Source organism: Astatotilapia calliptera, chromosome 17 (assembly GCF_900246225.1).
Source record: "Astatotilapia calliptera chromosome 17, fAstCal1.2, whole genome shotgun sequence".
Taxonomy (NCBI): domain Eukaryota; kingdom Metazoa; phylum Chordata; class Actinopteri; order Cichliformes; family Cichlidae; genus Astatotilapia; species Astatotilapia calliptera.
In genome coordinates this window covers 7,327,520-7,343,903 of record NC_039318.1, presented here as the reverse complement: position 1 = coordinate 7,343,903, position 16,384 = coordinate 7,327,520, and the positions used below count along the sequence as shown (strand labels likewise).

The following is a 16,384-nucleotide window of genomic DNA, read 5'->3' as shown; positions in this document are numbered from 1 at the left end:
GAGTCCGACTTATTGCCGGCAATGCGAACCAAGCTCTTGCAACGGTTGTATAGGGATCGAATGGCCCGTAGCAATGGGCCAGACACCCCATACTCCCGCAACACCTCCCACAGGACACCCCGAGGGACACGGTCGAATGCCTTCTCCAAGTCCACAAAACACATGTAGACTGGTTGGGCAAACTCCCATGAACCCTCAAGTATCCTGGAGAGGATAAAGAGCTGGTCCAGTGTTCCGCGACCAGGACGAAAACCGCATTGTTCCTCCTGTATCCGAGGTTCGACTAACGGACGAACTCTCCTTTCCAGCACCCTGGCATAGACTTTCCCAGGGAGGCTGAGGAGTGTGATCCCCCTGTAGTTGGAACACACCCTCCGGTCCCCTTTCTTAAAGATGGGGACCACCACCCCGGTCTGCCAGTCCACAGGTACTGCCCCTGATCTCCACGCAACATTGCAGAGGCGTGTCAACCAGGACAGCCCTACAACGTCCAGAGCCTTCAGGAACTCGGGGCGGACCTCATCAACACCAGGGGCTCTGCCACCAAGGAGTTGTTTAACTGCCTCAGTGACCTCGCCCCCGGAAATTGGCAGGTCATTCCCCTCATCCCCAGACTCTGCTTCCTCCTCGGAAGACGTGTCAGTGGAATTAAGGAGGTCCTCGAAGTATTCCTTCCACCGCCTGACAATTTTCTCAGTCGACGTCAGCAGCGCTCCGCCAGCACTATACACAGTGCTTTCCCCTCCTGAGACGTCTGACGGTTTGCCAGAATCTCTTCGAGGCAGTCCGAAAGTCTTTTTCCATGGCCTCTCCGAACTCCTCCCACACCCGAGTTTTTGCTTCAGCCACTGCCCGAGCCGCATTCCGCTTGGCCTGTCGATACCTGTCGGCTGCCTCCGGAGTCCCACAGGCTAACCAAGCCCGATAGGACTCCTTCTTCAGCCTGGTGGCTCCCTTCACCTCTGGTGTCCACCATTTGGTTCGGGGACAACAGAGTCTCCAGGTGGAGCACCCTCCAGCACCCCCCCCCCCCCCCCCCCCCCAGGGACTCTAAGAAGGCTGGGTACTCTGAACTGCCACTCGGCGCATAAGCGCAGATGACAGTCAGGACCCGTTCCCCGACCCTAAGGCGCAGGGAACAAACCCTCTCGTCCACCGGGAAAAACCCCAACGTACCGGCAGCAAGCCGAGGGGATATTAGGATACCCACCCCAGCCCGCCGCCTCTCACCAGGGGCAACTCCAGACTGAGACAGAGTCCAGCCCCTCTCCAGGAGACTGGTTCCAGAGCCCAAGCCATGTGTAGAGGTGAGCCCGACTATATCTAGCCGGTACCTCTCAACCTCACGCACTAACTCAGGCTCCTTCCCCGCCAGAGAGGTGACATTCCATGTCCCTATTGCCAGTCTTGGCAGCCGGGGGTCAGTCCTCCAGGGCCTCCGCTCCTGGCCGCCACCCGGCACACAATGCACCCGACCCCTATGGCGCCTCCTGCGGGTGGTGGGCCTGCGGGAGGATGGGCCCATGTCTCCTCTTCGGGCTGTGCCCGGCCGGGCCCCATGGACTAAGGCCCGGCCACCAGACGCTCGCCCTCGGGCACCCTCCCCGGGCCTGGCTCCAGGGCGGGGCCCCGGTAACGGTAACGGCAGGGTAAACTGTTCCCTCGGTGTCCTTTTCATATATCAGAACTTTGTAGCAAAACTACACCAGAGTAATGTCTATGACAGAGAGTAACAGACACAAGTAACAGAATAAAGTGTATTTTGGTTAAACGTCACCGTATAACTTATGGCTATAGTGTGCCATATAGCTGTAAGACAAAAATACATTTCAAAGAGGTCATTGGTTTGATCCCAGGCTTCTCCGTTCTTCATTCTGAAGTGTCGCTGTGCAAAGTGCTGAGCCCCAAATTGCCCCGATAGACCCAGTGTGTGCTATGTGGGTGACACAAATACCATATAAACCCTGTTTAATCATTTAGTTTGAAAAGAATCAACTGCACTAAGCTTGTTTTGTTTTAATGTTATTGTCACAGTCCTTTGGGCTGATTTCGGCACATGCTGTTTGGAGACCCAACAGCAGAACAAGTGCTGAGAAGTTTGAAAGGTAATCATGTTCTTATGGTTTTAATTTTTCTGCCACAGATTAATTAAGAAAATGTGAAAAATCGGTGCTGCCAACTTCGCCGGAATGCAGAATTAGGTGTCTTGTCTGTCAAAACTTCCTGACGGAGAGTCCTCCCACACTCCCTCCCAACCATTAGCTTCCTATTTATACTTGAGGAAATAAGATAGTGATTTAATATCCTCAGACTCTATTAATCAATCCACTGATTAAAAGAGAAAATGAATCTGCATCTGTTTTGAGAAATGATTCAGTCATGTTTTGAAGCAAATTTGTGTCAGCGTCTTTAAAGTAATATCCTCTGTTTCCAGCTTTGGAAGCTGAAATTAATAGAGGTTTGGAACAGAGACAAATCTGAGCATGTGATCAAAATCAGCATGTTTATCTACACGAAAAATAAATGTGTCCATAATTTTCTTTCTATTTGTCCCACTGTTTGCATATCTTAGCTGTCCCAGCTGTATTGCAGAGTGATGGATAGAAGCAGCAGCGTTTTAATTTTTTTTTTGTCCCAGGTTATTATGGAAGAAATTACCATGAGGGGTGAAGAAGAGATTGCTTTCAGTGTGACCCCGTGTGCTGCTGAAAATAACGGTGACTTTGAGGTTTGACCAGGGAACTGGAAAAATATTCTCACAGTTGAACTGTGCCGCAGAGGTCACAGTAAATGGATGTAAATTAGTGAGCTAGCCAACACTAATCACAGCTCACTTAGAGATGAGTGGAAGTGGAGATGTTTAATGAAGTCTTGAAATCGAGGGAGATACGGTAGCTATCTGATTCAGGACAATTCGTATCTGCAGCTGCTGCTCAGCCGCTGCTTAATGGAATCTGACATCTGGCTTTTGGTCCTTTTAGCTTGTTTCAGAGCTTTTTCAGTCATTTCTTGCTTTCTTTGTCCTCTTTCGTGTCTTTCCCGCCACACACTGCTTTCAGTTTTTCATCTTCTTCCATTGCTCTTTCCTTTGCACATTTCCTTTCCTTCCATTCTGCCTCCATGTGTTTAGCACGTTCAGTTCTGCTGCCTCTCTTTCCCACACTGCTGCTTTTCTGGTTCTCCCTCACTCTGCCAAGCCCTATCTTGCCGTCTTACCCGCATTACAAGTATGCATGCATTTCTAATGATTTCTTTATCATTGCACCAGTAGAAATGATAATGTTCCCTTTAGTGCTCTCCTGCAATGAGATAAAAACAGAGGCGAACCAGTGCTGGAAGGGTTTCAGACACTTCCACATCAAAAAGCCCTAGCGTGGGTGGGCAGTGCCATACCGATAATCTGGTGTGAAGAGCACATCCTCGGCAACCAACCCTGTGAAGTCGCAGCACACAACCAACACATCTAATCCTCTTACACCACCACTGGGAGAGTCTCTGCGTCTCAGTCTGAAAGGGAAATTGTATCATTCAAGCAGTTTTTCTGTAATTTCTGCATTTCTACAACACTGGCCAATCTTAAATTATCGCCGTCTTTAATGAGGAATTTTACATAGCTGAAAATTTGCCTGGTTTAGAGGCTGGAAGTGCTTGGGTGAGTTGGTGAATGCATGTATTTGTGTTTGTATGAGATATCTGGCAGATTAAAGAATGGCTAATGTCCCATTCCTCTGCAAGAGAGATTTGCCTTCTCACATGCGCCCCTTTCAGGTAATGCTACAAAAATTCTGAGCTGCAGTGGATGTCTAGAAGCATCTTTACGTTAGACTCATTCAGCGACGTAATCAGTAGCGGTGGGTGGATCGATCCAAATATCTAAGGTATCGATACCAACTCTGGTATTGGTAATCCCATCGATACTGGCGCGATAGGATCGATACTTTGTTTGCTAAAAGGTGTGTTTTGTTGTATTAGCTAATTATTGTGAAACGTAATCACAGTGATTTAATGGTCGTTAATGATGGTTCATCTCATAAATCATGGCACACCGCATAAGCACTTATAAGTTAAAAGTATTAGTATTAATCAGAGTTATTGTCAGCAGTAATGGCCCTGTATTTACTCGATAACATTTATTGCAGTATCGCACACCGCTAGTTATCAGAGAATAATAAAAAGCAACCCAGTCTATGTGGGAGACATCTAGAGGTGGAGTGAAGTAGTGCATGTGAAAATAGCTAGTGTGGTAAGTTAGTAAATCCAGCTTCATGTAACTTGTGATGTGTGTTATTACCAGGTATGTGTTCCAAATTTTGATCTTGTCACATGTATTCCTGGTGCCTGAATCTAAGCAGTGGATGAAAGTGAAAGCAGAGTGTATGAGAGTCAATTGGAGACTGCCTCAGCCAGACGACCACCTAATGAACTTTTTGTAGCAGCCGAGGAAATTCACTGCTCACTTCTTTGGTTTAGCAGGACGGATTGACTTTGTTTGAATGATGTTATAATGACCTAATAGTTGGAGCAGCCCACATACTGGTGATACGACTGGGATGGATAACAGGTGATGAAGGCTGTTCTTTGGGCCAGTAACGATGAAACTTTGAAGCAACAGAAAAACTGTAAACACTATGTTAATGAATCATTGATGTGTGACTTGGGATTAGAATAAAGTAAAACGGAAAGCCCTGTGGAATTCCTGCATGTTAACGTTAGTTAGAGACAGATGCTCTCCGCATTGTAAAGAGCAAACAATGGAAGGATGGAAAATAGGTACTGAGGTTTCACGTTGTTTTGAAAGTGGGAATGGGGAAGATCAAAACCGTCCTTGGGTGCCGTTCTGCTGGGAGACGGTTTTGAACAATAAAAGTAATAAAAAGACAGAGAGATGCTGCTCCCTAATTAGAGATTTAACAAGACATTTTAGGTGCTTGAAGCGCCTTCACTTTCACGAAGCTGAGATAAGAGAGCAGAATGGATTGGGTAGCAGCAGGTTTACTACCAAGGGACCACCACAGTGAAGCACAAGTGGTGCACCTTTTAATTGGCTCTTTGTCTGAGTTCTGCTTTTAGAAAAACTTTTTACGCCTCTTCAAGGAACAGCAGCGTCATTGTTTCCAAAATACCGCGTTTGTGGTCCACAAGTGAATTGTCACTCTGTCAGGATTTCTGCCTGGCTGATTGTGCCCGTCCTTCCTTTGCTGAGCATTTACAAAGGAAATGCCAACCTGTTTGTTCATATATGTCACATTGCACCAGTTTGTGTGAGATTTGAGAACACTAACCTTTAAGCCAGTTTTCCATCCATTTAGCATTTTCTACAAACTGAATAGACTGTAACTACTTTGATAATTGTTCCATATATTACGCTAAAAAACTGATGGAACTATCGATCCATAAAAAGATTATTTCTTTTCCATTACTGGGAAGCATTGCACTTTCTGCCACTTCATTCATGCCTTTTCTTCTTTACTATGATTCATACACTGTCTGGTAATAGAGTAAGATTTCCTTCTCTTCTCTAATGGGCGTGGCTCTTCTGTAGGGTCCAGGACTGAGTTCAGATTCAGGGTGAACCCCTATTTCTAAGCAGGACAGGTAGCATTAAATTACTGCACTATAGCTTTCAGGCTTTAGTGACTCTGAACAGAACGTAATCTGCCTAGATTATTTTCCGCATTCACAGCCACTGTTTGGGGTAATTCGTTCCAGACTAATGCATTTCTGTTATCTGTTCTATGTGGAAAGAGGAGAAAAGTGAACAAGCAGCCTATAACTTTTGAGGAGTGGAGATATAAACATTATCTGTCACTTTTTTTAATTTTACAAAAGGACAAAAACATGGCAGTAAAGTACAAACACACCAAATAACAGTCTGTTGCCACTAAAACGCATCGCTAAAGTTTCCATGCTAACACAAAGCTAGTAATATCAGGGCTCAGTATATGTTGACCCCAGCCGGGCTGGTCGTTTTCAACAGGCAACAGAAGGAGAGATGATTAAAGCCTCCATTTTTCCATGAAGTGCTCTTGGGGCTGGTTTTCACCAGCTTTGCTGTCAGGTTTGTGAAGCACTTGAACAGCAAAAGAAAGATCTTGCGTGTGTGTCCTTGTTAAGACAGGGATTTGTGCTGGGATGCGTGACAGTAGCCTAAAGCTTATATTGTTAACTGCTAATTATGTGGCAGTGCGTCTCAGACCATTTTATAGAGTAACATGAAAGTAATGCAGCAAGTAGGTTGACAAATGTCTCTTTCTTCGAGAAGTAAGTGTGTAGCTTATGCTGTGGCCACAGTGGGGAAAACAGTGTCTGGAGACTGCAGCACAGGAAAGATTATTGCAACTGTGTGGAATTAACTTACGATCTTGTTGCCTTTGAAATGGTCACTTTAAAGATGGGGATCAGGTCTACGACTATTCGCAGTTAGTGACGGGGGTGCAAAGACAAGTTGATGAAACAGCAGAGACAGAGTCATCACTCGTCCGTCTGCCACCGAATGGGATCAAGTTGCCAATTGCATGCAATCTGTTTGAGAGAATACCTAGCTCCTGAGCTACACCCAGACCTTAGTGGCTAGAGTGTGATGTAATTGCAACAGGACAGCAATTTAACTGGAAAACAACATAGTTGCTAGGCAACCTTGCTTTTTGTATAAGAATATAACCAGAATACAATGAATTGGCAACCAGTTGAGTTGAGTCCCCTATAGCAAAGAGATACATCGGGAAATGATTTGCACTCAGCACAGATCGACTCTGACTGCAACGTGCCGATAATCTGTCCGCATTCATAAGATGGAAAATATTTGCAAACCGTTTCCAATCTGCAAGTGAGTCGGAGTCAGGCTGTGAAAGTTTGGAGACAGGTTGCCTTCCACCAGGCAATCTGTGCAATCACCTTGCAATAAAAAATGACATCCTGAGCATGTTGCACACTCAATTTAGGGTAGACCAGTTAGTTGCCACAACTAGTCTGTTGCCAAAAGGCACAGTGCTAAATGAAGTCACTGTTCAACCACCGGTTTTGGGGGGTTAATGTTACTGCGCCATAAACACATTATTTTAAAAAATACTGTAATGACCCTAACAGTGTTCACCACAATATTGCCCACCAATTCAGTCAAAAATGGCCAAAGAAAATCTGTGAAAGAAGGGCAACACATAGGGTAAAAGATATTCACAGGTAGAGTGATAACACTGACTGTAATTACACATCTGCGAACTGGAAAATGTGTTCCATTATTCATAAATACTACCTGTGCTGCTTAAGTGACAGTTCACTTTAAGTATAACAATGGAAAGCAAATAGAACTAACTACAGGTGGCCAGACAGAAAGGCGCACCGCTGAACAAAAGGCAATAATCTTCGAGGTCAAGCCGTAGTAACTTAGGACTTGTTATCGTTCATCTTATCTATTTTCAATTTTATTTTTACATTTTATCTCTGGGAACAGTTGTGTTTTCAGAGAGTTTGCTGAATAAAGTTTACGTTTAACCTTGTGTGGCCACTTCAGACATTTTTTTGATCAGATATCCAGATGATAAAGCTTAGCTTTGACTTTTAAAAGAAATTGTTTTTGTTCCTAGATTATTTGAATTATCTAATTTGTTCACTACAGCTTTTATATTGAATTATTCACTGTCCTTTTAGCAGCCACAGCAGCTCAGTGAGACATTTAACAATGGACAGCTTCAGAACAAATGTGACTCTTGTGGCCAAGGCCTCAGTATAAACCACGGAGGAGTGGCTGATGTGCTATTAGAGTTGTCAGCAGGGCAGCACAAGTCAGAGTCAAGCTCCTCTCTTCCATAGCTCAAGATGGGGTCCCATCTGCTGTAAATTAAACCACCGCAGACATCATCAGGGTGTCTATCTTTACAAATGAGCTCTTCAGAGGCCGAACACAATCTGTAATCACCTCTGTTTGTTGAGGAGTACGGGGATAATGGAAGTAGATGACCGTCTTCCTTGACACTGTCTGGCCAGTGAATGTGGGAGAGGAGGAGGGATGGATCTCTCCACCCCACTGCCTCCTCATTAGAATGACAAAGGAGTGATGAGTCAGTCTAATGCAGAAAAGTAGCAAGGAGGAGTAAATGAGAAAACAGAAAACGACGCACAAAATGTAGAACAGAGCCATAATAAGAGAACAGAGCCAATTTTCCATAAAATGACAATATCTCTGTGTAAAAGAACCTGCAGATCAGGTTCTGCTTTTTTCTGTCTTATCGCTTAAACCAGGATTAGACAGGGAGTCACTCCTCATGGCCTCACATGTCAAAACACTCAACTTTACAACAGAAATAACTAGACAATTACATAAAATTAACAATAAGTTAAAGGGACTAAAACAGTGGGAAGCATTGTAGGACATGTCCATAATACCTCTCCTAGTAGGCCTCCAGGACACATCATTATCAGGTGCCTGAACCACCTCAGTTGGCTCCTTTTGCTGTAGTCCCTCTCGAATGATCGAGCTTTCCCCCCCCCCGTCTCTAAGTGAGAGCCCAGCCACTCTTCAAAGAAACTTCTTTCTGCAGCCTCAATCTTTCAGTCACTACCCAAAGCTCATGACCATAAGTGATGGTTAATTTATGTGTTAGTTTGATTAGCAGCAACAGTAACCATTAACAAAGTATGACTGCCATCGATGACCAAAAAGCTATCACTTGGTCAGATGTTGGAGCATCTGCAAAAAGTTAGCTAAAAATGTTTTTCTGTCATGACAAGCAAGAATTAAAGTTAGACAAAATATTATAAAGGACCTCGGTACATGAGCTTGTTGTGTTCTCATTAAAGCCTGCAACACGAGCACTGCAAATGCAATAGTGAATAGAGGATTTTTCTGTAGTGCATAGCTGTGTTTCATAGGGGCTAGAATGGCCTTGGTACATTGTTCCAACTCTGATTACAGTTTGTTTTGTAGAGTTTTTTCCTTCGTTCCTTTGACACGTGGAGGCATTGACGTCAACAGCCAAGAGCCTTCGTGCTACCACGGTAACAAGTGCTGCGCTACCGCATCAAGCTCAAATTAGAAGCTAAGGAGTGATTAGGAGTTTCAGTAACTTGCACCTCCACATGAGGCCCTGTCATTCACACTGCTCTGAAAATACACCGTGAGCCCTTCACCCCAGCTGGTTTCCTAGGATTGTAAGGGAAACGGCTTGTAATCACTTTGGTATTGATTAAGCTTCTTACATGTACACTGACAAGAAGCTATTAAAAAGGCAAGAAACCACGTAACTGTCACTGTTTAACATTAAAACGTTTTCCACGTCCGTGCAGAATTTTTGGGTAAAAGGATGTTTCACCCTTTTTTTTGTTCGGCTCCTTTTTGCCTGTTAAACAGCCGATGTTTGAAGCAGCGCTGGACCATGTTCAAACTCCAGAGTTAAGCTTAATCAAATTATTGAGAGCCACGTCGCCTCTGCTGTCAGAAAATCATTAATAAGTGGTCTCCTTTAACACACTGGGCCTCTTCTGAACCATTCTTGTGATTTGAAACCTTGAGAATTTCTCCTTTGAAACTGTTGAAAGCAAATACGTGCTCAGGATAGGAGATGGCAGAACAGGGTGGGAGGTGGGACCAACATTTGATTTGGAGAGTACTTTGAAGTCAGAACGGAGAGTCATTGCTGCTATAAAAGCTATGAGAGTGTGTGTGTGCGGACATCTGTGCACCGACTGAACAGTTTCTTTCTCCCCTTCCTCTCCTTTTATATCCCCGATTCAAAGTGTAAAAGAAGTTGAGCCGTTCAGTCTTAAATTGAAATCGAGTGTGTGCTTTAATCTCGCGGGCCACAGCAGGCTGTTGCATTAAGGTTACATGAGGATCAGAGCTGCCAAACGAGCACCATTCGTCTTGTAATAAAAGATAAAGCCGCTGTAATTACAGCACAAAGAGGTTGCATCTATCACTAATGTTCTGTCTGGGTGTTTTTTTTTTCTTTTAAACTTTTAGATAATGTAATAGAAGGTGATCAAGTATCAGAAAGTAGAGTCAAAGCTGGAATATTTCATCATGCTTAATTAGCTAAAAAAGTAATAAAATTTGTCTGAAACTGGTAAAAAAGTAAACAAAAAAAACTGCCCATCACAGTTTCCCACATCTAAAGGCGACATGTTTCAAATTACTAACTGATTCCACATGTAGGAAGCAAGTAAGGTTTATTTATATTGTGTTTTCCAGTATAAAATGACATACACCAGTTAAAAGAGTATAAATGGATCAAAGTAAATAAAAGAAAGCCTGCACAGGTGGGTTTTAAGCTTCTTTTGAAAAGTGCCAGCAGTCTCCACAAATCTCCAGTCCAACGGAAGCAAAGTCCACATCCTGGGAGCCGGAAATTCAAAAGCACCGTCTCCTTTTGTCTTTGATCTGGACCCAGGTGCCACCAACAAACATCAGTCAGCTGGCCTAGTAGTGGCGTATGGATGTAAATGTTAACAGCAATATAAAGAGGAATGTGACCAATGAAGAGCTCTGAAAGTGGTCACCAAAATCTTAAACTGAAAACAACTTTACAATCCCCAAAGATTTTCGCTGATTACTTCATTTGCTTCTGACTGAAAAACGCTCAGATGATTTAGTTGGTTTGCTGTTTTGTTCTTCTTTCCCTCTGCAACTTTAATTAATGAAAACACTGAAAATATGGTGCGATCGATCAATCGCTGCCATCTCCTAAGCTCACATCCTCTGAGCCTCTCATCTCACAATCGGCGTAGTTACTAGAAGATGGCCCACACTCGAGCTACATTCCCCACATAACTGGAGACAAATCCACTTTGTATTTAGGCTCAAAGTTCATATTGTATTTCATGAGAGTATATTTTAATTACAAGAATTTTATCCACGTTTCTCTCATCTGTGATAAAACCCAAGCTCTCAGTGGAAATAATAATCCATCGTTTTTGTTTTTGTTGTAGTTTTTTTATATGGTCTAAAATTCAACCCAGTTTATAAACAAAACGGTGCCAAAATACAGGGGGAAAAAAAGATACAACTGAATACATAAAAGCAGAGAGCCCACTGATGAAAGCAACACAGTGTTGATCTGGCATTTTTAATACTTTTGTATGGTATTATATTCTGCCAGACCAAAGGCGATTGTTTTGCAGATTTATACATTCATAAATGAGTCAGTTAAACTTATGGGATATTGTTGTTAATCACTCAAGCTGCTTTGGTGTTAATGAAATGAACAACATGTGCAGCAACAATGAGACAACCCTCGAACCAGGAATGGTTTTAAAGGTGGCGGCCACTGATGTTTTTTTTCTTCCTCATCTTTTTTGACTAGTTTCGACTAATTCTATAGTTTTACATTTGGCTAGGGTTAGTGTCATTACTGGGAGCATCACGCAATACCTGGACCCTACAGAGGTTGTGCAACTCCTCCAGGATGGCACATCAATATGTGTCATTGCTAGACGGTTTGCTGTGTCTCCTAACAGTCTCAGGAGCACGGAGGAGATTCCAAGAGACAAACAGGTACCCTAGGAGAACTGGACAGGGCCGTAGAAAATCCTTAACGCATCAGCAGGACCAGTATCTGCCCTTTTGTGCAAGAGGAACAGGATGAGCACTGCCAGAGCTACAAAACGTGGAAAACATTACCCTGCCTGCAACATCGTTCATTAGGAATGTTTTGGTGGTGGATCAGTGATGGTCTGGAAAGACATATCCACAGAGGGATATCGAGACCTCTACAGGTTAGCCAGCGGCACCCTGACTGCCATTAGGTACTGGTGCACTGGTGCAGTGGGCCATGGGTTCCTCCTGGTTCATGTCAATGATCAGCCTCATGTGGTGAGGGTATGCAGGCAGTTCCTGGAGGATGAAGGTATTAATGCTACTGACTGGCCCACACATGCTTGCCTGACCTAAATCCAATAGAACACCTCTGGGATGTTATGTTTCGGACCACCTGCAAAATGGACTAACCTGCCACATCATTTTATCGCTTTTCATGCCTGTCTTTGAATCTGTAGGGTGATCATTTTCGTTTCCATCAAACAATGTGTCGCCCTTTCATTCACCTTACACTCGATATAAGTGTAGATATGCAGCATGATTTATTTTATTTTCAATATTGAGATCTGATGTGTTTTCAGAGTTCGTTTAAGTTTTTCAAGCAGTATATTTAATTTGAGTCCACTCTTTTCCAGGGTAATTAAAATGAACTTGTATATGACATGAGGACAAAATATACCACAAAACAAAAAAGGATTCAGTCTCAGATGTAGTCGGGCTTCTTTTCATGTGTGCCTAGTGTTTTAGAGCCAGATGTCATGCTTGATACTTGCAGTGACTGCACATTCAGATGCTGATAGAAATCTGTCCACCCTGTCTCTTAAGCTGTTACCCTCGTGGTGTTTGACTGATTCTAGTTTTCTTGTTGAGCTCAGACTCAGTGGTTTCTGTGTTGGGGGAAGGAGATGCATCAACATTTTGTTTCGCTCTCTTTGGCTTGTCAAATCTCTCATCCTCTTCCTCTGACTGTCATTACTTTTCTCGCTCCTGGAAAACTGCTTAGACATTTAAAAAAAAAAAGGAAAAAGGAAAAAAAGGCAGATGCGTTACTATGACAACAACCTTGAGTCACGTCATTAGCTTCAGAAAAGCTGCAACATGGACCCATTCAAAGCATGTAAATGAACTTTTTGTATTTTCTTGTTGCCATTAAAGAAATATTTGCGGCACACATCACGCACCGCTGATTTCTCAGATGAGAAAAGCGTGTTGGTAAGGTCAGCACAGTTTGGCCTTGGTCTTCACACAGACTGGGATGAGGTGCATTGTTTTGTTTGGGGAATTCAGATAAGAGGAGCAACCTGGGAAAAAATGTTTCTGTGAGCTGGATTAGGTTTGCCTCGCTCATTACAGAGAATCCCTTTCTCCCTGCTTGTCAACAGACTCTTGACCCCTCACATCTTCTGTTGCAGGTCCATCTCTTGAAGGACCAGCTGAGTGCAGAGGCCACGGCTCGGCTGGAGGCCCAGGCTCGCGTCCACCAGCTGCTCCTCCAGAACAAAGACCTGCTGCAGCACATCTCTCTGCTGGTTAAACAGATCCAGGAACTGGAGACCAAAATGTCTGGACCAAATTCCAGTGAGTGGACCTATAGACATGCATACTGTATAATACACTTTAGATAAATAGAGATGTTCTGATGATATAAAAGTGCTCACACATCTACTGAATGTACAGGGCAAGAGTAGACAGGTTGCACCGGGCAAGTGTGTAAATTGTGACCTGCATCAGCCTCTGCTGGCAGTCAGTAGGAAATGGGATGTAGTTTGTAGTTCTTGCTTGAGGAAAAGACACATCACCTAAAGCAAGATGTGTCAAGCATAAGGCCCGAGGGCAAAAATCAGCCTGGCAGAGACTTCAGTCTGTTTGACCGGACAGCTTTGGAAAATGTGATGCTCCCTCAACTTGTTCTGTAAATTTAGGCAATTATATCTCAGAGCTTAAGCCCAAACAGCCGTAGCAACAGATTTCTGTTTTACTAGAGCACCATTTCTTTGTCTGACCTACTCAACATTAACATGGGCTGTAAGTGTGTGAACATAATGTGCAGTGCCTTTGACATCTCTGATCTAGATGATAGGCTGCAAAAACACAGCACAAGGGAGCTTTTTGGTTTCAATTCGGTTTTGGCCCTTACACAAAATGTAACTTTAATTCTTTAACTATAACAAGGCAGACTCATCCTTCAGATGTGTCCATGAAAATAGTTCTTTGCATTATAGTATCTTATTAATGCATTAATTGCTGACGCTTCAGACTGCTGTGTTGTTCTTTGAGCTCAAGTCTTCGTTTTCATAAAGTTTCACTGATTATTTTTAACAGGCTTTGGATGTTTCTCACTGATAGAGAATAATCAGCATGCACACACTGCAAACATATACTACAAAATAAGCATATTTAAGTTTCAATATAATTCTAAAATATATAGAGACCTTAAAGTATTTAACAATAGTTATAAAACGCAATATACATATAGAATGTAATAGGAAAAAAATGGTAAATGACCAGTTTTTCATTAAAACTGTCAAAGACTTTTACTCCCAGGAAGTAAAAGGAAGTAAAAGGTTCCTGCTTTTAGTCTGTTTCCGCTTTCTTTTAAAGACTTGATCTTTTAAAGACATTAGCTGGAGGGGGTTTATATTTATCTGGCCATGCACAATTTTACTTGCACATTATTTCATGTATTTTGTGGGCTATAGATCTAAATTATTTATTATATAGTTTTATATTATTTTTATATAGTATATATTTTTTCCAGTAAGTAAAGGAAATATTACGTTTTCAGGTATTGGAAGTGGGAATTTTCTTATTCCCAGTTAGAATTTTGATCTGGAAGGTTCCTTCTGATTCTTTACTCAGAAAGTCAGAGCAGCCCCACCAATCCTGAGTTAACAGTCCAAGATGGTGGCGGTAAACGGCACTAAAACTGTAAACTGTGAGGCAGCAGTGCTAGCCACTGATCCACTGTGATTAAAAGACAAACATAAAATTAACACAGTAGTAATCTATATGATAAATAATAATTGTAATACCTCCATAGTTGATTCATTTTTACCCCTCAGCTGTAAAAGGCTCATAGGATATTGGCGCGTTAACTCAAGTTTGTGAATTCGATAACCCGAAAACGAGGCAACGTAGGAATTTCAAATTAACAGTATATGTTTATTTACTAAAGATCTTTTATTCTGTACTGCCACTGTTGTGTATGCACTCTTGTGACTCACAAAATAAGCCACATCCAGAGCACTGACCAGGCTCTGTCCATGAACGTGCTGCTGTGGTGTTCTTAAGCCCAAAAAACATGCATTATGTTGTATTGTTAGTGATGCATAAATCGCTCTACCTTTCCAAAAGCTGAAGCAAATCCTGTTTTTCCTCACATTTCCAGCTATCCTACCAGAACGCACAAACTTACTCCTGATTTCCAGCATCCAAGAGATAACTGGAACGTGGCATTAGTCGCTGTTAAAAACTAAAAGCAAATCAATTTTACACCCAGGGCAAGCAGAGGTGGACCAGTTTAGTGTCAATGACATAGTCTAATACAAACAAACATGTTTCTGAATGTCTTGTCTTTTCTTCTCATATTTCACTGGAGAAAACTGGAGGAGGAAAGTGTCAAAGGTCCTTTGATCATGCTGACTAGTTGATTGGTCAAAACAAGTCATGTCCTCTGATGTGTCTCCTTTATATCTACATTTCGATACAAGGTTTACAGTTGTAAATTGTTCTGTTTCAAGATAACATTATATCCCAGGCAGAAAACTGGGTGCCAAATAATTCCTTTCATTTAGACATTCATCTGTCCCTTGCCTCTAACAACGTTCCTGCTGTGGGAAAAAATTGTACAACCAAGGCAAAGAGAAACTCTACCAAGCAAATGATATGGGAAAAAGCTCAGCTGAATGAGCTGTGAGTGAGATATCTCACAGAACAGAGCTGTTCGGTCACACCAAAGGTGCCGTGACAAACAAGCAAATGTACAATGACAGTGACGAGAAAAAGTGAAAAATAGGCATGAAGGAGGCAGAAAAAAGGCATTAGTAATTCTACATCACACTCTAGGTCAACACACATCACTGTCAGACATGCAGAGCAGACGTCCAGCAACACACGGCGCACAAAAGCATTAAAACACAGACGTGTCCAGTATAAGATGTCCTTTCCATGTCTCCCCCCTCACTACCACACAATTTTAGTCATCAATTTCATCTGCTGTTGAGACTGTGTGTGTGTGTGTGTTCCTGTCTAGCTATCTTTGTGAGGACCGAAATCTGCATTCTACTATACTTGTAAGAACCAACAGTAACTTGTGAGGACACACACACTGGTCCTCACAAGTTTGAAGGCTTTTTTGAGGCTCAAAATGTGGTTTTAGTGTCAGGGTTACAATTAGGTTATGGTTAGGTTTAGTTACCCTAGGGTTAGGGTTAGGCATTCGTTTTTAATGGTTAGGGTTAATGGGAAACCATTATGTCAATGAAGGTCCTCACTAAGTTAGCTTCTCCAGCAAATATGTGATGCCATCAGGTGAATATAGGTCAAAATCTCTAAGGAATAATCCCAACGCCTGGCTGAATCCATGAAAAAAGTGATCCTCTTCAGAGCCTTCTGGCTGGGCAAAGGAGCAGCAGTGGCAGACAGTTCCTCTCAGTGTGCTGAGCAGTTCAAGAGGTCCTTTATCCCACTGTAATAAGACTTTTTAAACACCCTCCGTGTGTGTCTGTGTGTGTGACAAAAAATACATCCCCTAAAAAACAAACCAAAAAAACCAAACAAACATACAGTATATGTAGCATAATCTAAAGCAGATTATACTGCAGAAGCAGTCTGAGAAGTTTTTGTAGATGTTTG

At 42.7% G+C, this 16,384-nt stretch overlaps 1 protein-coding gene across 3 annotated transcripts in view; it reads left to right on the top strand.

Annotated features, from left to right (window-relative positions):
* Nucleotides 1-16,384, top strand: part of LOC113008767 (capon-like protein) — a 164,684-nt gene that overhangs the window by 113,891 nt on the left and 34,409 nt on the right. For all 3 annotated transcript variants that reach the window (XM_026146485.1, XM_026146483.1, XM_026146482.1), the window contains exon 7: nucleotides 12,943-13,108. In XM_026146485.1, the coding sequence (XP_026002270.1) occupies nucleotides 12,943-13,108 (166 nt within the window). The remainder of the gene's footprint in view (nucleotides 1-12,942; nucleotides 13,109-16,384) is intronic.